At 35.2% G+C, this 22108-nt stretch overlaps 6 protein-coding genes and 2 non-coding genes across 13 annotated transcripts; 3 read left to right on the forward strand and 5 right to left on the reverse strand.

Annotated features, from left to right (window-relative positions):
* The first annotated feature begins 3300 nt into the window (after positions 1-3300).
* LOC111487112 (protein FIZZY-RELATED 3-like) lies at positions 3301-5980 on the forward strand. Its single transcript, XM_023134358.1, has 10 exons — positions 3301-3947; positions 4032-4154; positions 4244-4348; positions 4446-4625; positions 4713-4775; positions 4869-5063; positions 5156-5257; positions 5342-5404; positions 5482-5550; positions 5660-5980. The coding sequence occupies exons 1-10, from the start codon at positions 3483-3485 to the stop codon at positions 5711-5713; spliced, it is 1419 nt and encodes a 472-aa protein (XP_022990126.1). The 5' UTR covers positions 3301-3482; the 3' UTR covers positions 5714-5980.
* Positions 5955-7882, reverse strand: LOC111487116 (ribosomal RNA large subunit methyltransferase E). The gene is made up of 6 exons (XM_023134364.1): positions 7719-7882; positions 7546-7632; positions 7373-7435; positions 7161-7262; positions 6487-6757; positions 5955-6406 (listed from the first exon to the last, which is right to left on the reverse strand). Exons 1-6 carry the CDS (start codon positions 7794-7796, stop codon positions 6288-6290), a joined length of 720 nt encoding a protein of 239 aa, XP_022990132.1. The 5' UTR covers positions 7797-7882; the 3' UTR covers positions 5955-6287.
* A 720-nt stretch (positions 7883-8602) lies between these two features.
* LOC111487115 (expansin-A4-like) lies at positions 8603-9838 on the forward strand. Its single transcript, XM_023134363.1, has 3 exons — positions 8603-8779; positions 8859-9177; positions 9354-9838. Exons 1-3 carry the CDS (start codon positions 8626-8628, stop codon positions 9661-9663), a joined length of 783 nt encoding a protein of 260 aa, XP_022990131.1. The 5' UTR covers positions 8603-8625; the 3' UTR covers positions 9664-9838.
* Positions 9839-10576: 738 nt separating this feature from the next.
* LOC111487113 (transcription initiation factor TFIID subunit 7) lies at positions 10577-12971 on the forward strand. 4 transcript variants are annotated; one of them, XM_023134359.1, is made up of 6 exons: positions 10577-10825; positions 11036-11178; positions 11389-11522; positions 11614-11733; positions 12087-12156; positions 12582-12971. In XM_023134359.1, the coding sequence occupies exons 1-6, from the start codon at positions 10602-10604 to the stop codon at positions 12746-12748; spliced, it is 858 nt and encodes a 285-aa protein (XP_022990127.1). In that variant the 5' UTR covers positions 10577-10601; the 3' UTR covers positions 12749-12971. The 4 variants fall into 4 exon arrangements, with proteins under 4 accessions (XP_022990127.1, XP_022990128.1, XP_022990130.1 ...); XM_023134360.1 differs by having other exon boundaries at positions 10597-10825; positions 11039-11178; XM_023134362.1 differs by having other exon boundaries at positions 10615-10922; positions 11039-11178.
* Positions 12972-13029: 58 nt separating this feature from the next.
* Positions 13030-15305, reverse strand: LOC111487111. Of its 3 annotated transcripts, none has more exons than XM_023134356.1 (8): positions 15132-15305; positions 14940-15056; positions 14141-14859; positions 13962-14061; positions 13820-13879; positions 13664-13747; positions 13472-13576; positions 13030-13387 (listed from the first exon to the last, which is right to left on the reverse strand). In XM_023134356.1, exons 1-8 carry the CDS (start codon positions 15222-15224, stop codon positions 13079-13081), a joined length of 1587 nt encoding a protein of 528 aa, XP_022990124.1. In that variant the 5' UTR covers positions 15225-15305; the 3' UTR covers positions 13030-13078. The 3 variants fall into 3 exon arrangements, with proteins under 3 accessions (XP_022990124.1, XP_022990123.1, XP_022990125.1); XM_023134355.1 differs by having other exon boundaries at positions 14141-14865; XM_023134357.1 differs by having other exon boundaries at positions 13093-13382; positions 14141-14865.
* A 284-nt stretch (positions 15306-15589) lies between these two features.
* Positions 15590-15661, reverse strand: TRNAK-UUU. Its single transcript has one exon. It is a non-coding gene; the product is annotated as a tRNA-Lys (tRNA).
* A 1090-nt stretch (positions 15662-16751) lies between these two features.
* On the reverse strand, positions 16752-17780 carry LOC111487707 (16 kDa phloem protein 1). Its single transcript, XM_023135208.1, has 5 exons — positions 17642-17780; positions 17486-17551; positions 17266-17404; positions 17027-17162; positions 16752-16945 (listed from the first exon to the last, which is right to left on the reverse strand). The coding sequence occupies exons 1-5, from the start codon at positions 17709-17711 to the stop codon at positions 16904-16906; spliced, it is 453 nt and encodes a 150-aa protein (XP_022990976.1). The 5' UTR covers positions 17712-17780; the 3' UTR covers positions 16752-16903.
* Positions 17781-18713: 933 nt separating this feature from the next.
* On the reverse strand, positions 18714-18785 carry TRNAK-UUU. The gene has a single exon. It is a non-coding gene; the product is annotated as a tRNA-Lys (tRNA).
* Positions 18786-22108: the final 3323 nt, after the last annotated feature.

Genomic DNA, 22108 nt, shown 5'->3' on the forward strand with positions numbered 1-22108 from the left:
GAAAATAAATCATTCCTTACAAGAGTGTGTAAACGTCTCCTTAGTGGCGGGGATTGTGAAATCCCACATTAATTATAGAAGGGAACAAATCATTCCTTCCTTACAAGAGTGTGTAAACCTCTCCTTAGTGCTGGAGACGGATTGTGAGATTCAAGATTGATTTGAGAATTTCATTCATTAGAATCGGTGTTTGAGTGGTTATGTAAAAGACCTAAAAGAAGATATTTATATTCTCTTCAGAGTTGAGCTGGGTTGGAGTCCATAAATTAGTCCATTCATTTGATTTTCATACAATATATTCATGATCATCTCAATGCAGCTATGTGAGCATTAAATGCAGCCAGCCAAAAGATGTTCATGAAATTTCAGTAAGTAAAAAAAAAAAAAAAAGGGTCTGTTCATGAGCTGGGGTCCATAAATGGCAGCTCCATATGAACTCACTCGCCACATAACATCATCATTCATCTCTTTTTGCTAAAACCTGGTGAAACCCTAAAAGAAGGAAATTAGAATCAGATTAAAAAAGAGTTCAAAACAAAAACCCAGTTGAAAGATCCATGAGAGGAAAAAGGCAGTGTGAAAGGAATAATGGTACCTGCAAATATATCTGAAAAGCTTACACTTACCCAACCATGAACAAATCAAAATGGTGTAAGGCTGATGGTGATGATGATGATGATGGAGGTAAGAAAAGAACCTCAAAAGCAACGCATTAATCAACTTATTTTATTTTTCTTCTCTTATGCTACCAAATGGGTAGGAAAGTAGACACATTTCTGGCCCTCCACCATGAGAAAGATCAAAAAATGTGGACAACAACAAAAGCACTCAAAATAGAACCATAGTTATAGTTATACCACTTGTATCATATCCAAACATGAATTGTGGTGGAAGAATCAAATTTGAAGAAGGGTGTTATAGAGCCATTGATGGCGACTGCAGCATCATCAAGATTCTCAAATGTCAAGGGGTTGGAGCCAGGAGACCCCAACAAGATGACCCAAAAAGGGTGTGAATCTTGAAGATGCAGCAACAGCTAACAATGGCTGATGACTCTGAACCAATAGAACAGGAGAGAGATGTAGGGTTTAAGAGACGAAAGGGTATATTATATAGAGTTCCAATGAGGAAGAAGGGTTTGTTTGGTGTCATTTTTTTATCAAGAAAATGAGAGAGAAAATGATGTAGGTTGAACTACATCGGTTAGGCATCGTAATCATAGGTACCAGATTTACCAAAGCCTTTAATCCCCTCTGACCCCTTCTTCCTTCCCACACATGTCAATACAATTATAAAAGGAAACCCTTCCACATTTCATCAATATAAAACTATCCAAAAATGGATTACGCTCTTCCTATCATTAATCACTCATTTAAATGGGTTCAAAGTTTCAAACTTTTACGCGTTACCAAATTCAAAGCTTTGAACTTTTGGTCGGGACTCCGTTGTTTATGTCGATTAAGCGCGACCCATTAAAGATTAGGGGATGGAAAGAAGAGGAAAGAGTTGGATAATTGTGTGGTTGAGAGGTTAGGGTGTCCTTTGAAATGGAGGGGGACGGGTCCGAATTGACATGACCCTGACCCAGCCATGAACCAAAAGGTATACACTTCAATTTCCTCTTTTCTCTCCTTTAAAGTAAATACCCTTTTATACCATTTTCTCCCCTCTCAATTAATACATCTAACATCGAGTACCTAAGAGATTTATGAATAAACTGATATAATAGTTAATATATAATATTATTACACTGTTCTGTAATTGAAAAATGGGGTACTATCAGATGACATGATAGGCGCCTTACCATCACATGATTTTCTTGGTACAACATGAACACTTTGGTAGTATTTTGTAGAGATATTCATACCCTAACAAAAAGTGTAATCTTTTGAGATAGAACAACATGATTTATGAAACATTTTTTAATTGAAGTATAGAAAAAAAAACATATATGTGATAAAGTATGGTCTTAGAAATCTTTGGGCATCATGTCACATGATTTTGTTGTCCTCTTTTTCAAAGATTTTATGAGAATATATTTATTTATAATAATTTTTTTTTTATTACATTCAATTTGAGCATAGTTTAACTGGTTAAAATATTATATTTGAATTTTTATCGGGTAAATGTAGGAAACCGTCATTCTCAAGTAGGGGACCGTCATTGATGATCTTTATTCATCATCTTACTCTATACCATATTTGGTACCTCTATCTCTTTGGGATGTTATTCGCCTTCCCATTTTAGAATAAAGATTTGAAAAATCCCTCTAATTCAACTAAGAATATTCTTTCCGACTCACAAAGTTAAATTTAAATGGTAAAAATCGCAACACTTTTTCAGATTTAAAGTAGAGCGGATGGCGTTCGAAACTAGATCACGAGTTCTTCCAACCAATTAACAAAACATCATATAATTGCTTGAATTAAGGTTGTGTCACCCAAATTTTTTCACCTAACTAAGGTTGTCAACTATCTCTCAAATCAAACTGACAAAAAGAAAAGGAAAAAAAGCAATTATATTTGAATCGTACATGATGCCCTTTACAAGAACACACAATAGAACAATTAAGAATGGAAAAGGAAAAAGAATCATGAACGTATCTGATGGAAAGGATGTATGTTATTAGAGATGGAACCACCAAATAACCCAACAATCAATAGAGTGAATCAAAAGGAAGGAATATTAAATGTTTCGAATTAGTTAGAATATTAAACCAAAACTCGAACATGTTGTTGTACCTAATGTGGAATCAAAATGCTCTGATATTAATTCTCATACGTGAATTAAAACAGTCCTAATATTGTTGATTCATGTATAGAAGCAGAGAATGTACCAACCAAATCCTGAGGACAATTTTCAACGAGTGTCTTAGCTACCATCATTTGATGATGACCTTTCGAGTCTGGAAAAACTCAAATGCATATTCTAAAATGATTACTCATATGAATCCACATTTGAATGATTAATTAAAGACTTTATAATAACATCTAGTAGTTTAAAATGTGAGGAAATGCGATTTTGAACAATGGGCTTTCCAGCTACTTTTGGGCCAGACCAGTATCAAAATGGGCTTATCCCATTGGGCCCAAATGGGCCCAGCTAGCGTACTCCGTACAAAAGCGGATCAAGCCAGCTAAGCGAGAGCTTGGATTATACACATTACCGTTGCGAACTTTCCAAAAAGAAACCCCTGATCTTAAAATATTTATGAAAATTTCAAAAAATAAATTTGTATTTTATTTTCCCCCTTTCAGCCCGCTCCCCCTCTGTATATAATAAATTGTACCAAAATTTGACCGTTATCTCTTCCAAACTGTGATCAGAAAAAGGAAGAAGCCCACTCTGTTTGCAGAGAAGAGAAGACGGAAAAAACAGAGGAGACTCCTTATTGGTTTTCTCTGTTGTATTGAAATTATCAGTCCCCTTAAACTGATTTTCCCTTTCTTTCTTAGAACGAAGGAAGAAGAAACAAACAGAAAATGGATTCACCTCAACCAAAAAAAAGTGGGCTAAATCTTCCAGCTGGAATGGCTGAAAGGTCGCTTCGGCTTGAGTCGTCTTCGGGTTCTTTTCGAGCGATATCGAGCTTGTCGTCACCTTCGAAAACCTCGACTTGCAGTGACAGATTCATACCGTGTAGATCGTCGTCGAGGCTACACACATTTGGGCTGATTGAAAAGGGTTCCCCTGTGAAAGAAGGCGCAAATGAGGCGTATTCCAGGTTGTTGAAATCGGAGCTTTTTGGATCTGATTTTGGTTCTTTTTCCCCTGCAGGTTCACAAGGCCAAGGGTCGCCTATGAGCCCCAGCAAGAACATGCTGAGGTTCAAGACTGAACATTCTACCCCAAATTCCCCTTCTATTTTCGGTCAAGATGCGGGGTATTCCTCTGAAACCTCAACCCCTCCAAAGCCACCTCGAAAGGTTCCCAAGACCCCACATAAGGTTTCCTTTTGAATTCTTTAAAATCGGCTCTCCTTTGATGTGGAAAGAAAGACGTATTCAGGTTCCTCCTTGATTCTGCTGCAGGTTCTGGATGCTCCATCGCTTCAAGATGATTTTTACTTGAATCTTGTGGATTGGTCCTCACAGAATACATTGGCTGTGGGACTTGGAACTTGTGTTTACTTATGGAGTGCATCAAATTGCAAGGTGGGTTTACTTCACAGATCAATTCATATTATATCAATTTTGTTAACCCATTCTCAACAAATTGGTGTGTTTGTTTATTCCATTTTCAGGTGACTAAGTTATGTGATTTGGGACCCAATGATGGTGTATGCTCAGTCCAATGGACCAGAGAGGGTTCCTACATATCGATTGGAACCAATCTTGGTCAAGTTCAGGTACATAAAAGAACATAAAGATTGGTGTTTGAGCTCGTGTTTCAGGAAAAAAAAAAAAAATTCATATCTTTTCATATTGTTCCATTGTAATGAATAGATATGGGATGGAAGTCAGTGCAAGAAAGTTAGAACCATGGGAGGACATCAAACAAGAACAGGTGTTTTGTCATGGAATTCTCGGGTTTTAGCATCTGGAAGCAGAGACCGTAACATTCTTCAACATGATCTCCGGGTTTCTAGTGAGTTCGTGAACAAGCTCGTCGGCCATAAATCTGAGGTGAGAATGAGAAAATTTCCCTGCAGATTGAATAACTGGACTAGAAACCTTGGAAGCTTTTATCAATTCCTGTAAGCACTACTGCAGGTTTGTGGACTTAAATGGTCAAACGATGACAGAGAGCTTGCCTCCGGTGGGAATGACAATCAGGTATAGTTAGATATATAGATATCCATCCTGCAAAGAGGCCTCTTTCTTTGATCTGATCATTTAATAACGAGATTTCTTGTTGGGTATCAATAGCTTTTGGTATGGAATCAGCATTCTCAGCAGCCTGTGTTGAGACTAACTGAGCACACAGCAGCTGTTAAGGCCATTGCTTGGTCACCCCACCAGAGTGGCCTTCTTGCATCAGGTGGTGGAACTGCTGATCGATGCATTCGTTTCTGGAACACTGCAAATGGACACCAGTTGGAGTGTGTCGACACTGGAAGCCAGGTTTTTCCTTGAGCCCTGTTGAAGAATTGTAATGATGGGTGTTAGTTTGTTTACCACAACTTCAACTTGATAAATTGTCAAATTTTGTTCAGGTTTGCAATCTGGCATGGAGTAAAAATGTTAATGAACTTGTGAGCACACATGGGTATTCCCAGAACCAGATTATGGTGTGGAAGTATCCATCAATGGGAAAGGTTTGTTTTCTAACTTAATTCCAGGAAGATAAATGTAAATTCTCAGCCTTAGATATGTTAACTTTTTCCTTCCTCAATCAATAGGTTGCTACACTAACTGGACATACAATGAGGGTGTTGTACCTTGCAATGTCTCCCGACGGTCAGGTATTTGAATATGCTTTTAATGCTACTTGTTTCATATCGATGGCCTCTTTTAGAGTCTCATAAATGGCCTCTTGCAGACAATTGTAACAGGTGCAGGAGATGAAACTCTTCGTTTCTGGAATATCTTCCCATCAATGAAAACACAGGTAAATAAGAAGATATGGTTACTTTATTTACAAGAACTTACAGATTCTCCTTTAGCTTGTGCAAACACTTAATGTTGTGAGTCTGTCTGTCTCTGGTTTGGTTTTTCAGACACCAGTCAGAGATACGGGCCTTTGGTCTCTGGGACGAACGCAAATTCGGTGACAAAATTCTCACATAGGATGCTAATTTTATTGATTCTCTCATTCATAATTCATATTTGTAAATGCAGTTTGATATGTGATCGTGTGCAGTCTCTGCAATTCTTTCCACGCACGTAAAGTATGTGTTGTGTGCAAGAGAGGAGTGACATGTTGAACAGAGAAAACTATTTTGATTCAGATATGTCTAGGGAGTGTATACTTCTGATTCAGATAAGAGTACTTTTGTTTTTGATCAACACAATTTCAATGAAAGCCACATTTCTAACTAGAGAGCAGTGCATTGGTATTGGTTCACCCAATCTCAACAAGTGTTGTTATACAGAGCAAACAAACTTATCTAATCAACAAATCTCGCAAGTAATTCGCATTGCAACTAGTGAAAAAAACGCTGTCACTCCAATGACAGTCAAGTCTGGTCGAGGTTTCTAAGTGGGTTCGAGAACTCCCGTTCAAATCTAAAATTACCTTAATTGATTGATTGATATTTGGATCTTCGAAGTACTCTGGGATTGGCTCGCATCCCATATACTAGTTGTAAATGGAGTACGGTTGCAGTCAGCTCAAATTTTGAAATTTTATGTCTTTGCCTGCAAGCTTTGACATATAAGATAAATCTCTCTTGACGACGATCTAGTGGCCTTGGGCCTCAACCAGGATGCCTTTCTGAAGAGTGGTTTCAACATCCTGCTGAATTCTGGGAAAAAGAATGTAAAGATAAACCAACTATATTCTACAAATGAAGTATAGTCTTCTTATGTGGAAATAAAATTCTACCTTGGGTATCTTCACTTTCCAAAAGTTTTATAACGAGATGGCCTCCTTTTTGCAGCACGCCATCGTAATCTGAGACTAAAGCTGAATCATCCACATTGTCCTCCTTGTTCTTCCCATGCATAACATCATCTCCATGACTTAATAATGCAGCTTCTCCGAGAGCCATATTAACTGCCTGCATCCCTAATTCGACTGATAAACTTGCATCTCTAGTGGTGATTCCCGAAACCAAGGGGCACATATCAGAGAGTATTACAGAGAATCCTTTCTCCTACAGAGCCAAGCAATAAACAGGATTTAGATTTAGACAGTGTAACTTGTTTTTCACAACTTGGAAAGTTTCCTTACCCAGCCACTACACATTCATACTCCTCGCATACAGGAGTGATATGTTTATGTTTTTCTAAACAAACTTCAATTTTCTAAGGTACAGAGCAAATATCATATCCCCTAAACCATACAATTGCACAAAGCTTGCACTTCCATTGAAGAATGCTATCAAATATGGTTTGTGCAAAAACATAGAGAAGGTGATTGGGTGATATTAATAACGCCATTCAAAGAGGAGATCATGCTTGTACAGGAATATTACCAGTGAGCCAATTGAGCTATGTTAATGACATTGGTATAAATAATACCATAAGAAATTTCCGATCTTTTATATGTCCAGTTACCTTAGGAGATAGTGCCTTCAATTTGTTTTTGGGAAGGTTCATTACATCAGCACAAACAGTTTGAACCCTTGAGTCACAATACACATGAGGAACTTTTACCTTCTGTTCTGCAAGACCCACATTTCTTGTTATATACATTACTACTAGCCGAAAAATGAGATCAGCAGATTGACATCACAACTAAGTAACCCAGAAGAAGATAAACAGTTCACCTTGAGATCAATACCCACGACAGAGCCTCCATTTTTCAGAGGCCCCAGACTCTGGCATGCTACCTAGATTCAAATGGCATAATCAGTATATTTCACCCAAAAAATAAAATATTTGGGAAGTCAAAAGAGGACACAAATTTGTGGAATGGATGTGAAGGATGCAGTATTGAGACCTGAAGCCAGGCACCGGGAGCACAACCAAGGTCCAAAACGGAGGAGCCTGAAGTAATCAATTTGAATTGCTTCTGAATCTGAAGCAACTGTCGATAAACACGTTTAACTAGGATTGGCGAAGCTTGAAGGTTCCAAGGAGAGGAGGAAAAACAGCGAGAGGAAGGGTTTTTACCTTGAAGGCGGATCTTGCGACATAGCCAAGACGTTGAGCTTCTCTGTAGAAGAAATCAGGTGCTCCGGCTCCACTCATTTCTCTCTTCCCCTAATTCTTCTTCCTGGGAAAGCTGAAAAATCTATCTGTATCTAAACCCCTTCTCTAGGGTTTTAGACTTTCAATCCGAATTTTAGTGAATATTATTATTATTTTTTTGTTCTGTTCTATTTTAATTAATAATATAACTTTTAAAAAAAATAATTTATTTTAAATTTTAAAAAAAATTAATTTAAAATTTGAAAACATATAGACCTCAAATATATTGAACTTGTATGTGGCCAATAAAAATATCTATTTTACCATTTATTCGACCAACAATATTAATAGTTATAATAAATTCAACTCCTCTAACATTTTTTTTTATGTCTCTCCATATATATATTAATTATTTGCCTTTTGCATTATTTATTTATTTCACGGAATTTGAAATTGCATGTGTAAAGCATAAATAATTTAATTTTCTGGAACTGAAAGAAAGTTTAGGTTTGGGATGGCAAAAATAATTCACATAATCACATGTGGAAGTCAAACTAATCTAGTAGGTTGGTGAATTGTCGTTGGGAAGAAATAAAACTAAAAAGAAAACCCCTTCCCCCCGATGACGTGGACGATCTCATAGATCTGGTTGGTGGATTGATTTAACGGTTTGCCACGTCACTCAATAATCCTTTATGTTAAACCCGTAAAGCGCACCGTCTTGTGCCGTCCCAACCGTGCCCAATTCAACTCCCCCCCTGCCACCTATTTTGTTCTTTTATTTCTCTAAAAAATAAAAAAAACCCATAATTTTATTTCTTCCCTCCATATAAATCCCCCTTCGCCCTCTTCGTCTTCTTCAAAGTAAAATCCTCCACTCCTCTCTGTAATGGCGGCAACTGTTTCAACAGCATTGATCTCTTTCTTGCTAATAATGTCGTTGGCCGTGGAATGCAGAGAACATAAGGGAGTTTACGGCGGCGGGCCCTGGCATAGCGCCCACGCCACATTCTACGGCGGCAATGACGCCTCCGGCACTATGGGTATTCAAAATTCAATTTCTTTTTCAGTTGATTTAATTAATTTTTTTTAATCGTATTAATATTTTGGATATGGTTGCAGGGGGGGCGTGTGGTTACGGCAACTTGTACACCCAGGGCTACGGCGTAAACACGGCAGCATTGAGCGCAGCTCTGTTCAACGACGGGTCCAGCTGTGGAGCTTGTTTCGAAATCAAGTGCGTGAATGACCCACAATGGTGCCACGCTGGAAACCCGTCGATTTTCGTGACAGCCACCAACTTTTGTCCTCCCAATTATGCGCTCCCTAATGACAACGGCGGGTGGTGCAATCCTCCTCGCCCTCACTTCGACCTGTCCATGCCCATGTTCCTCAAAATCGCCCAGTACCGCGCCGGGATCGTCCCTGTCTCGTTTCGCAGGTAAGTACGACCAAAACACAAGTTTTACTGTCGTCTCAGTGATGCATAATGATATGCTATTGTATATTTTAAACATAATTTTCATAAATTTACTTTTGAAAATTGATTATAAATTTATAATTATTCTTTAAATTAGCTGACGTAGAACTTTTATTATCATCATGGATAAAATGCAGGGTGGGATGTAGAAGGGAGGGAGGGATGAGGTTCACGATGAATGGGTTCAAATATTTCAATCTGGTACTGATAACCAACGTGGCAGGCGCTGGGGACATTGTGAGTGTGCGCATCAAGGGGTCGAAGACAGGGTGGATGAGCATGACACGTAATTGGGGTCAAAACTGGCAGTCAAACGATGTGTTAGTGGGTCAATCACTGTCGTTTAGTGTTAAAGGCAGCGATGGAAGGGTTTTGACTTCCTCCAACGTTGTTCCTTCTCATTGGCAGTTTGGTCAAACCTTCACTGCCAACAACTTCAGATTCTAATGGCTCCATTTTGGCTCTCAATTTTTCAGAAAATTATAAACAAACGTATGTATGTATGGTATGTATGGTATGTATGTATGTGGAAGTTTTAATGTTAAGTTTGTGGTAATGATGAAAGAGCTCCATCTCTACTTTACACATTACCAACTTATTGATGTATTAAACTTTACTCTAAAAAATTATTATAAGAATGTTTATATTAATCAAACTAAAATTTAGTTCTTCGTGTTATTTATTATGTGTACTATTGATTAATGATGATTGTCGGATAAAATGAAAAATGGTTGGTTTAAAAAAAATATTAAGAGATAAAATTGATATTATGAAAATTTATGGATAAAAATAAAAATAATATTAAATTTAAGCCTAACATGTAATTAAACGGACCCTAAATTAATTAATGAAAAAATATACATTTTCGTTAGTAAGTTGTATAGTAGAGTTTCTCTTTACTTTCTAGATTTCAAAATACATTTGATTTTTTATTTTTTAGTTTTAAGTTTAATTTTGATTTAGTTTATTTTTAAAAAAATATTATGATGTATTTTATTAGTAATTAAAAGTGAGTGAAAATTAAATAAAAACCAAATTAATTAATAAGAAATTAATATAAATATCTAAAATAGAGATGTCCACGAGCCAGAACGGGGACAGAGACGGAACGTCTTTCTTGTCCCCCTCCTCGCTATTTATATTACTCATATTTCCTTTGAGAACGTGTGGAAATCAAATTCTCATTTTTATCCGTCTATTATTCTTTTTTAAAAAATATTTATTTTAATATAATCTTTATTAAAAAATGGTGGAAGAAATCCTAAATTAAAAATTAAAACGGTAATAAAGCAATCAAAGGTAAATTATCTACTAGAAAGAAAGAAAGGGAAAAATAATAATAATAAAAAAGGTATTTTTCAATTTATTAAAATGGTTTAAATAAGATGGAATTTTCTCGATTTTCAGTATCTCTCGACTCTTTCCCTGGCGCTATAGGTACCCCTCGATTTCTCTCTCACTGCTATCCCCTCGATTCGTCCCTCGCCGGCGGCAACCGTCAATTGTGGGGGGACAGCTTTTGTATCCTTGATTTGGTACAAGGGCTGTTAAAAGCTCAAAGCACAGGATACGAAAAACCCGATACCAACACACCCTTCAAGAATACAAGGTAATCCGAGATTATGTTTTCAAATTGAATCAACTAGATGAATTGAACGAATTTTTGTGTGGAAGCCCATTTCTTTCCAGATTTGATAACCCAAAAGGCACTAGTTCTAGAACCCTATTTCTTTTTCATTGCCGAATGATGATTTTGTTTATCAACCTTACAAAGAATAACAATGTTTTTCGTTTGCGATGGTTGATCTTCTTTGTGCAGCAGTTTTATTGATTTTGACTCTGAATTCATGGAGGAGCAATTTGTACTGAGGGTTCCACCTTCTGTTGCTGAACGAATTGAACGTCTACTGAATGAAAATGCTTCGTCATCTGAAGATCCTTCATTGGATTTGTCTTTCTCTGGTAAAAGAAACTTATGCAGTCATCTTCTGATTCAATCTCCCTGTTCTGTGCTTTTTTCATTGCATTAGCTGTGATGTTGGATGAATAGATTAACTTCTAGACTTTTGGACTGATTAGCTTTGGAATAGATGAAACTGTGCAGTATGGTTTTATCTTAATTGTGAGGGTTGGCCTAATTGCCTATTTATGGCCTCGTAAATTGTTACACAGAGGATGGGAGAAGTGGCACTTTTGCCATTGGTGACGACCATTTTCCAGCATCACTTCTGGATCTCCCCTGTGTAGTGGAATCATATAAAACATACGATGATACTGTGCTAATCAAAGCTGCAGACATTGCCCAGGTAAAATTGTATCAAAATCGTTAGTCTATACATTTCAGGTGATATCATCTGGCTGTTTCTTAGATTTTATGAGATGCTATCATTTTAACAGATGATTATGGTCAGAGAACCAGGCGACCCTGCGCCAGATTCAACCGAGTATAGACATGGTCTGACCCCTCCTATGAGGGATGCTCGAAAACGTAGATTTCGAAGAGAGCCGGATTTAAATGTATGCCATTCTTATCCGTCTTACTATTAGCTTGATAGTAAACTGGTGTACGACATGATAATCCATTTAGATTCCTACTTTTACAAGGAGTAGGTAGTTGAGGACAAATTATTGGATGAATATAGTCTATGCTTGGCGTGTGTCTCTCTCATATATAAATTCTAAATTAACAATGATCTTTTAAATCTGTAGGGCAATAGTGATATCTTAAGCGTTTTCATTATACGTGACATATCTTCTCAACAAGAGAACTAGTTCTTTATTTTCTTTTGTTCTTCACATCAAAATTTGTTGCATTTAGAAAGTGCCTTTTGATTGTTACATACTGATTCTTTCTCTCTTCTTTTTGGCAGCCTGAGCTCGTACGACGTGTGGAGAAAGATTTACTAAACATCATGGCAGGAGGAACTACCGAAAATGCAGATATCCTTGATAATTTATGTGTTTGAAACTCATTACCATATTAGTTTATGAAACATGTACCCATCCTTTAACCTGTAACCACCCAAGTCCATCATTAGCAGATATTGTTCTTTTTGGGCTTCCTCTCAAGGTTTTAAAACGTGTTTGCTAGGGAGAGGTTTCCACACCTTTATAAAGAATGTTTCGTTCTCTTCCCCAACTGATGTGAGATCCCACACATCCCCACCTCAACCTGCATCATAAACATCGTTTACATCTCAAAACTATGGCGAACTGAGACTTATTTTAATTAGCACTCATGAAATTCTTGATTGAAGGGAATTGAAACTGACAAAATGCCTTTTTTTCTCCTCTTCTTCTGACATAAAGTTATGATCTTATGCTACAATTTTAACCTTAGAGGTTCCTTAACTGAGCATTCTCACATGTTGGAGTGGCTGAACATCAAGATGATAAACATGAGAATTCTCATCATGCAAGTGCAAAGCCTGCATCCACTCCTGCAGCGAAGCCTGATGTGATGGAAACTGAGACAACTGTTGGGGAGCCTGAAAGGAGCGACTCTGATGACTCTGATCATTCAATTGATTAGGTATATTATTATGCTGTTCAGACCAAACTGTTTGTATCTCTGATGAAAGTTGTATCAACCTGGTTGTATATGAAAAGACATGGAGACTGGTTGTCTGTACCCCAACTCTTCAGTGATTACAAGTTCATTTATTGCCCCTAGCGTCTAGAAACAGAACACTGGATGATTTCTTTGGTGCATAATTGTAAGAACGATTCTAATAGAGTTTTATCTAATGTGGAAATGCTTTTAACACAATGGGTAAGAGATGAAGATTACATAAGGCTGCTAAGCCTTTCCTGAGAGAATGAATAGCAAATTCCCCTCGCTTGCATCTGCATACGACTTAGATTAGATGGGCAGCAAGTAACGAAACTCGGATTCATAAGGTTGAATTTCCACCATTTTAGGGATGGGAGATTTAGTTTCGCCGTTTAAACACTCCATTATCAACCTCTTCAAGCTTGCAGAGCGAGGAAGTTGGCTATAAATCCACTCCAACAGTGATTCCATATCGTCTGCAAAATCTTTCATGTGCCATTGAAGAAGCTTCGGCACCATTATCTTCTTCTTGCTCGTCATCCCCACCGATGCTTCCAGATACTCGACTTTTGCCATCCCCAACTCGTTCACCACTTCCTCTGGCGTATACACCCTTAACTTCATAAAGTTTCAACAGTCTGTCAATTTCTTTCGAAGATTCATTGATGCAAATAAAATATGCAGAAAAAGTAAGATACTAACTGCAGGAGAAGACCAACTGCCTCTGCAGAGAGCAAATGTCACATTTGGTTCTGGATATCCTAAGCCATAGGCATGTCGAAGCAGCATTTCCTTCTCATCCACAGGCTTCAAAGGGAACAACATATTCAATGAACCATCGTCATGTACTGATAGTAGTTTTGAAGTATAAACTACAAGACAGGTCGCGCTTACATATTTCGTTTCATTTTGATGCCGAAGAATGAAATGTTCAATAGCCAGAGCATTGAGAACTACCCCCCCAACGTTAAGAGCAGCCTGCAGGACAGAAGAATCACATAAAGCTTCAGAGTTGTTTTGGTATTTAGGACTTGGGACATTGGCATATACCTTGTTCATCAAAGCCAAGAGTTTATCAGTTGTCGATGGCAGCCCATGTTCAAGAAATGCCTGAAATTTTGGTGATTACAGTCAGTATATTCAAATAGGATCATAGCTGCAATTCATCTGTGTCTTACATGTCTTACAGTACATGCATTATAGAGGAGTTATAAATGTTTATCCAGAATGCCAACTTCTGTTTGTACGTCAAAAAGGTCAATTCCACACTGCTCAGCTTATGAATAAGAATCCTGCAAAAATAAGGAAGCAAAAGAACAATTTCAAGTTTCATCGCTATATGGCAATCTAGTTAAGCAGGCTGCTACTCACCTCAACTTTCTGATTGACGTCGAACACTCGGGCAGTCTACCGATGTCGAAAGACGTTCTCGTAATGTGGATGAAGTTCTTGTAAGGGCCAACGTTCCTCACACCGCCTTCTGAGTCAAGCAGCAGTATACTATAAGGATTGGGATTGGGATTGGATGAGGTATAATCAAAAGACAATGTGAGCTGAGGCGCTTTGCAACTGAAGCTGGTCTTTGCAATACAGCGCTTTGAGCTGATGCAGGAAAGGCCATGTTTTGGTATATTCGGTGAAGTTTTGCTGCTGTATGAAGGCTGATTTAGATCAACATAAATGCCAATGAGACACTTAATCAACTGCTCTGAAAGCTCATTTGGTGTCTCACTGCAAGTTTCTCTCTCTAATTGGCTCTGCTTTCGGCTTCTCGTTGCATTCTTCCTTGGTGGAAGACATTGGATGTCAGAAGCAGCACTTGAAGAGAATCTCCGCTCACTCAGCATTATATCTTTTCTAAGTTCATCATAATGGTGGGATCTGGATCGCTGGGCAGTAAGAACAGAGCTGTTATTAATTTGAGGTCCATTCAAGAGCAGGTTGTGCTGCCAAAGGCATCTAAGCCTCTGCTGAATTTCCCACTCCTTATTCTGTTCCCTCTCCTTGTACAAGTTCAACTTCAGCTCTTCAACCTTTCTTTCTAGCCTTTCAATCTCTCTCTCCACAACTCCCAATTCTTCCATGAGCACCTGCATCTACAAAGAACAGAGAATCAAGAAATCCCTTATGCAGCATTACTATTGCTTAAACCAATGCAAAATGGATGTACCTGAGGTGGTAAAGAAGAGGAAGCATGGGGATGGGACAAGAAAGGGCCGTGAAGAGCCCAATGCAGAGCCTTATTGAGCTGTTGTTCACCATGCAATTCAGCCTCTAACTTCACAACCTGAAGAAAAACCAGATTAGTGTGTGCTTGTGATTCAAAAGAGAGAGGGAGAGGTGGAGAAAGAAAGAATCTCACTTCACCCTGAAGGTCAAGTTTGCGCTGATGAGCTGCGGTTGGGTCCATTAGAAAGTCTTCAAATTTCATGATTTTTGGGATGGAGAGAAACATATAGAAGAAGATAGCAGAAAGTTGAAGAGGGTTGTATTCAAGATGCGAGAAAGAGAGAGGGTGTGATCGTGGGTGGCATTAAGGATGAAATGGGAAGAAGAAATGGGGGAAGAGTTGACTAAAGATTTGAGCTTTAAAGGGAAATTTGAAAGGAAATGAGAAATGGACGGTTGAGATTAGTAGAGGCATGGGAATTCTCATGAGATTCTTGATGGTGTTCTTGGAAGAAATAAGAATGTGGGTTTCATTAATATGAGAGGTGTGGGAGGTGAGGAAGGTGAATTAAATGAATGAATACAGACACAACACTAAGTTTTCTGTTCTAAAAAATTTGACAGAACAACTGAGGAAGAAGAAAAAAAAAACGCCGTCTGTGGGGATCGAACCCACGACCACGTGGTTAAAAGCCACGCGCTCTACCACTGAGCTAAGACGGCTTTGTTGCTAAAATACAGATAATAATATATATACTAAATTTTTAGAGGGTCCTCTATAATTTTTTAGTTTGATATATATTCAATTTATTTATTTAATTTTATGCCTTTTTTTTTTGTTTTTTTATTTATCTTTTACGAAAAATAAAAAAATAAAAAATTTAAGTCAAATTTTAAATATTAAAAAATTAGTTTTATTTTATATTTTAAATTTGTAAGTACAATAATTTTTTTAAATGAATAATGTTCCAGTCAAATTTAATAAAGTATAATATTCCATTTTCATTTTTGTTGTCGTTGATCTAAAATGAGAAGATAATAAACATCACTCTTTAATTTATATTCTTTTCTTATGTTATCTTAAATACTCATATACATGTGAAGTAAAATTATAAAATGCTAAATATATATTTTAATTTTAAGATTATTTTATTTATTTATTTATTTTTGGTAATTCTATTAGTTCTTGATTCTTTCAAGTTTTTAATTTTAACCATTGATATTTCTTTTTTTATCGAATTTAATTCTTAATATTACAAAAGCTTAAAGTAGAATTTATGACCCAAAATTACTTTTAAAATTTAGCCTGAAAAGATTTAAAATTTTAATTTATTATTTAGAAATATAAAATTGTGGGAGCTATGTCCATCACTCATTTCTACACAATAGATACATGCAATATCTCCTCTTTAATCGTATTGGGATAGATAAGCAACTATTCCTCTTGTGGATGTCCGTGAACAAAATATGTATAACGTGTATTACATTATTATGATTTTTGTATATGTGCATTATCAAAAACCAATAAGCAGTTGTATATATGAATAAACTATCCATTTAAATAACTTGATTTCAATTGGAATCGTTAAAGTAACTACAATACAAATAAATAAAAGAGCAGTGAGATCATACCCATAACATTTAACCATAAATAAATAGGCGTTATAGTAAATATTATTTCATGTACAAGAAAATTGTTACTCTAACGTTGTATATGGGAGTCACGAACCCATGACGACATGGTTAGAGCGATATGCTTTATAACTGAGTATAATGGGGTCAATGTTATAATATAAAAAATCAAATTAGACAATTATTTAAAAAGATAGCCTTTATTTTATGTTAAGTCATAGGAGTTTGACATTTAGAATCTGAATAACATACCAAAAGAGGTAGAAATTCAAATTGGTATAAAGCAACAAGTTTGCATACATTTCCCCAATGGGTTTGAAGAAGCCAAGCCACTTAGTTTTCCCATGGGTTACATCCTCCACATCCCCCGCCGCCCTGTTTCACCATTAAATCAAACCAAATAAGCTTAACTTTATACACAAATGTTCATGTCAAACACTAAACACGCTCCATTACCTGCAGCTTGAAGGACACTCCAACTTCAATTTCTCCCTTGAAGTGGATTTTGTGTGCTAAGACATGGTACATTCTAGGCGGCATCTCCGACTTTCCTTTTCTAACTCCTTCCGCTAATAAATTCTTGACATCTATTCTGCAACCATCATTCACTTCTATCTTTCGTAAACATTGAACGTGGTGGTGATAGTAATAGAAGTAATAGTAGTAGTTATGTAAGAGAAGATCAATGGTCTTACTTGACATCGCCAATGTAATCATCACCATCTATAGCGTCATGGTCCATGACCTTGAATAAGATATGGAAGTCACCACCGCTCCCAGGGTACTCGGCTAGGAATTTAAATTTCTCATCCCATAATGGATTTGGTCCTGCATCTGCGCCATTGAAAATCATACAATCAAGAATGATATTAATTTATAAAAACTTTGAGGTTGGAAAGAAGAAGAGAGACTAACTTTTAGCAACTTTGCTCATGCGTTCTTGGCCCTTGAAGTTGATCTCAGCATAAGGGTCAATTGGTTCTGCGAAATGGGGGAGAAAATGAATAGGTTAAGGAGTAAGTAAGAGCATAGGCGCCATGAGAGCAACAGAAACCGCAGATTGGAGCTTACTATTAAGAGGGTCGTGGGCTTGAAGTCCTTTACCACTAATCAAATGGACCTCCATCATTCCCATCCCCATTGCTTTGCCTCTGTCTGTCAACCTTGAAGATGAAGTTGAAGGAATACAAAGGTGCAGTGGGTTTAAATATATGTATATATATATATATATATATATTATTGCATGCATTTAAAAGGATAATACCAGATCAAATTTAACAAAGTATAATATTCGATTCTCTCTTAAAATACAGAAGAAAAAATATCACTTTAATTGTTATTCTTTTTTAGTATTATCCTAAACGAGTGTATTAATTTTAAATTATTAAATGTATGTTTTAGTCCTAATATCATATTCCTTTTTTTTAATCCTAAATATTTGCAAAGTTATGCGTATAATTTAGAAGATGATTGTATGTCAATTATTATTAATAAATTAGGATCACTTTAATATTTTTAATTAATTTTAAGTTTTGATATGTATATATATTTTGATTTTATTTTTGTTTTAGAATCTGGTTCTTCCAATCACACAGTGTCAACTGTGATTCATAAAAGATGAATTCACCAAGAATTTACAGACTGAAAATTACTTGTGACAAAAAAACTTGACCTACTGATAATGTTATAAAAAAATCATTTAAAAAAAAAGTCATAAAATTAAAAGAATATATTCAGTCAAATATAAAATTTAAATATTCATACCCATCTCATGAGACACGATATAATAATGAATTAATTTCATTTTGATTTTTGTAAAAAAAAACTAACAGTTTTATTGAGGCCAATTAGAAAAAGATTACAAGATATTTAGAAAAAATAATAGTTTCTTGAAGATTATTTTCTTTAAATGCCATTAAATTTTATCTTAATTTATTTATAAAATAGGTAGACAATAAGTTCATATAATCATTGGGCTTGACCACACTAAATTATGGATGATTTCTTAACAATCATATATTCAAGAGCTACAGAGTCGTATGTCCCCATTACCTTAGTAGAAACATAGCTTGTTAGAAATTACGAACTCCAAAATAATATGATGTAATTCTTACTTATAAATTCATAATTATTTTAGACAAAACGCCGTCTGTGGGGATCGAACCCACGACCACGTGGTTAAAAGCCACGCGCTCTACCACTGAGCTAAGACGGCCTTGACGTGGAACTAGAATTATTATAAATATAAATATTATTAAGTAGATCTATATGGGAGTTGAGGGATGTTTTTGATGACCCAACCCTATCTTTTCACGCTAGGTTGTTAAAATGGAAAAAGTAGTTTTAAAAAATTTTTTTTATTTACCCATCATTTATAATTATTTATATACAATCTAGATAAAATATATTAAAAATTTACAAACAAATACAAATCAATCTATCATTATTAAAAAAAAAAAATAAATTTAATAAAAAACAACAAGCGAAAAGTGTAACATGTTAACTTAGTACAATATTGTCATAAAATTAAAAACAACCAAGATCGACGGTTAAAGTAAGAAAAATTTAAGGATATATTACAAAATAAAAAATATAATAAAAATAATTAGTTTAAAAATACTGTATATAACAAAAATAAAAAATATTAAGTTATAGAGCCCTAATGATTTAGAATATATATATAAAAAATATGATTTAATAATGTTGCTAACAATTAGGTAATAAATACATTAAAATATTAAAATTTAGAATTATGAGTTTTATAATCAAACCTATAAATTTATTCAAACTCATTTTAAGTGTTCACTGGTAATAGAAATCTTAAAATAATTAAGAATTTTTTCATTCAGAAAATACTATAACATATCGAAATATTTTGGGCTACGGGTAAAAATGATAAGATGGAGAGTAAAAAAAAATTCATTTTATAACTAGCAAGATAGAAGACAACTTACTTTAAAATTATTTAAATATATAAACATTGAACATTATAGGCATTTGTTTCAAAATAATCAAAATAACCTAAATGGATGTATAAATAGTAATTAATAAACTTGATTGTTTATTATTTTATTATTTATATCTTAAACATTACATCATAATTAATAAATCTGTTACCACTATATCTTAAATTATAAAGTAAAGGATTGTTTATTAGTTTATTATTTTTATCATAAACCATCTTTTTTAATATATATATATGTCATCTTTTTTCCACTTGATATTTCTAACATGAAGGATTTTGCTCTGGCTGCTAGCACGAAAGATGACTCAACATTATGACATCTCAGATATGGACATCTTCATATGAACGGGCCTGAAAATACTCAGGAATAAAGGTATGGTTTTCGGATTACCAAGAATTGATTCAACTAATTTATGTGAATGATACATTTATGGCAAGCAGACTATGAAGTTCTTTCCTATTGGAAAAGCTAGAAGAACTCCACCTTGTCTAGAACTAATTCATGCTGATTTATGTGAGCCAATGGAAACGAAGTCCTTTGGGAGTATATATTTTTTACTATTCATTGATGATTATAGTCGCATGAACTAGGTTTACTTCCTACAACATAAGTCAGAAACTTTTCAGAAGTTATAGATTTTTAAAGCTATGGTAGAGAACCAAAGTGGTTGTCACATTAAAGTTCTTCGAACAGACAGAGGTGACGAGTTCATATCTAAAGAGTTCAATCTGTTTTGTGAAAAAGAGGGCATCCAAAGGGAATTAACAGCTTCCTACACTCCGGAACAAAATGGAATTGTTGAACGAAAAAATCGAACTATTGTGGAGATGGTAAGAAGTATGTTACAAGCAAGGAGACTTCCAAATCAATTTTGGGCAGAACCCGGAGCAACATCTGTTTATCTATTAAACATCTCACTAACAAAGGCGGTTATGAATCGAACTCCTTATGAAGCATGACATGGAAAGAAACCATCTGTAAGTCATTTACGAATCTTTGGTTGTGTTGCTTATGCTTTGAAACATCCTCAAATTCGTAAAAAGCAGCAGCAAAAGATTACAGTTGAAGTTTGTCCAAATGAAGAGACAAGGGTCAACTCCAGTGCATCTCCTAGTGCCTCCACTGCAACGCAAAGTGTGTCAAATTCATTATCTTCAGCATCACTGAACAACAATTCTTCTCTTGAAGAACTTTCAGATGAGACACCTCCAAGGAAGTATAAATCTTTAGCTGACATATATGCATCATGTCAATTTGCTCTTATTGTTTCAGACTTATGAATTATGAAGAAGCAACTGAAAAAGAAGACGGGAAGAAAGTCATGGCAGTAGAGATGCAGTCCGTTAAGAAAGATGGAACATGGGATATGGTTGACCTACCAAACGAAAAGTTTTATGGAGATTTACAAGAAGAGGTTTATGTAACACCGCCAGAGGGGTTCATAAAAGAAGACAAAGAAACAAAGGTATACAAGCTAAGACAGACATTGTACGGGTTAAAGCAGACATATTTACGAAGGCCTTGTCAAAAGAAAAGTTCTGTACTTGACATCTGCAACTTTTAATCAAGACAGAGTATTGAGATATGATTCAAAGTATTCAAAAAGATATGATTTAGAGTAGTTGAGACATGATTAAAATATTCAAACTACCAAGATTTTAGAAGATTGTTGGTAGATTTGAATTTTTCTAGATTTCGATGATTTACTATTTCTGGTCCAGTGTATAAGCTATAAACACAGTGGACCCCTATTAACATTAAGTTAGTAGACAATAATAAAGCACTGCAGCATTCATCTATTCTATCTATTCTTATCTCTTTCACTATCTTCTTTCTAACCAGACTAAACTATAGCAACTTTGCTCGTGCGTTATTTAGATGACCCGCCACTGCTACTGTCGCACACGCAGCTCCAAGACAAAGGTGTCTGGCTGCCTTCTACTAACTTTTTAATTTAGATTTAAAATTTTATCAAATAAATATATTCTTTTTTTATAATACATGCATTTAAAAGGAGAATACCCGATCAAATTTAATAAAGTATAATATTTGATTCTCTCTTAAATAGAAAAGAAAAAATGTGACTTTGATTGTTATTCTTTTTTAGTATTATCTTAGACATGTGTATTAATTTTAATTATTAAATGTATATTTTAATTCTAATTTCATTTTTTAAAAATCATAAATATTTGCAATTTATGCCTACATGATGTATGTCAATTATTATTAAATTAGGATCACTTTAATATTTTTAATTTATTTTAAGTTTGGATGTTTGAATATATTTTGATTTTATTTTTATATGTTTGTTTTTCTTTTAGAATCTGATTCTTCTTGCACAAAATGTCAAAAGTCATGACTTGACCAAGAATTTTTTACTGAAAATTACTTGTGACAATAAAATTTGACCTATATCAAATACAAACCATGTTTTCCATTTAAAAAATTCATAGAATTAAAAGAATATATTTAGTCAAATATAAAATTTAAATATTCATATCGATCATGTTAAGGATAGTTGACCGTTCATTATAAGGCAAATATCTAGATATTTGCCTTACATTACGGGTTA

Source organism: Cucurbita maxima, unplaced genomic scaffold, assembly GCF_002738345.1.
Source record: "Cucurbita maxima cultivar Rimu unplaced genomic scaffold, Cmax_1.0 Cma_Scf00012, whole genome shotgun sequence".
Classification (NCBI taxonomy): Eukaryota; Viridiplantae; Streptophyta; class Magnoliopsida; order Cucurbitales; family Cucurbitaceae; genus Cucurbita; species Cucurbita maxima.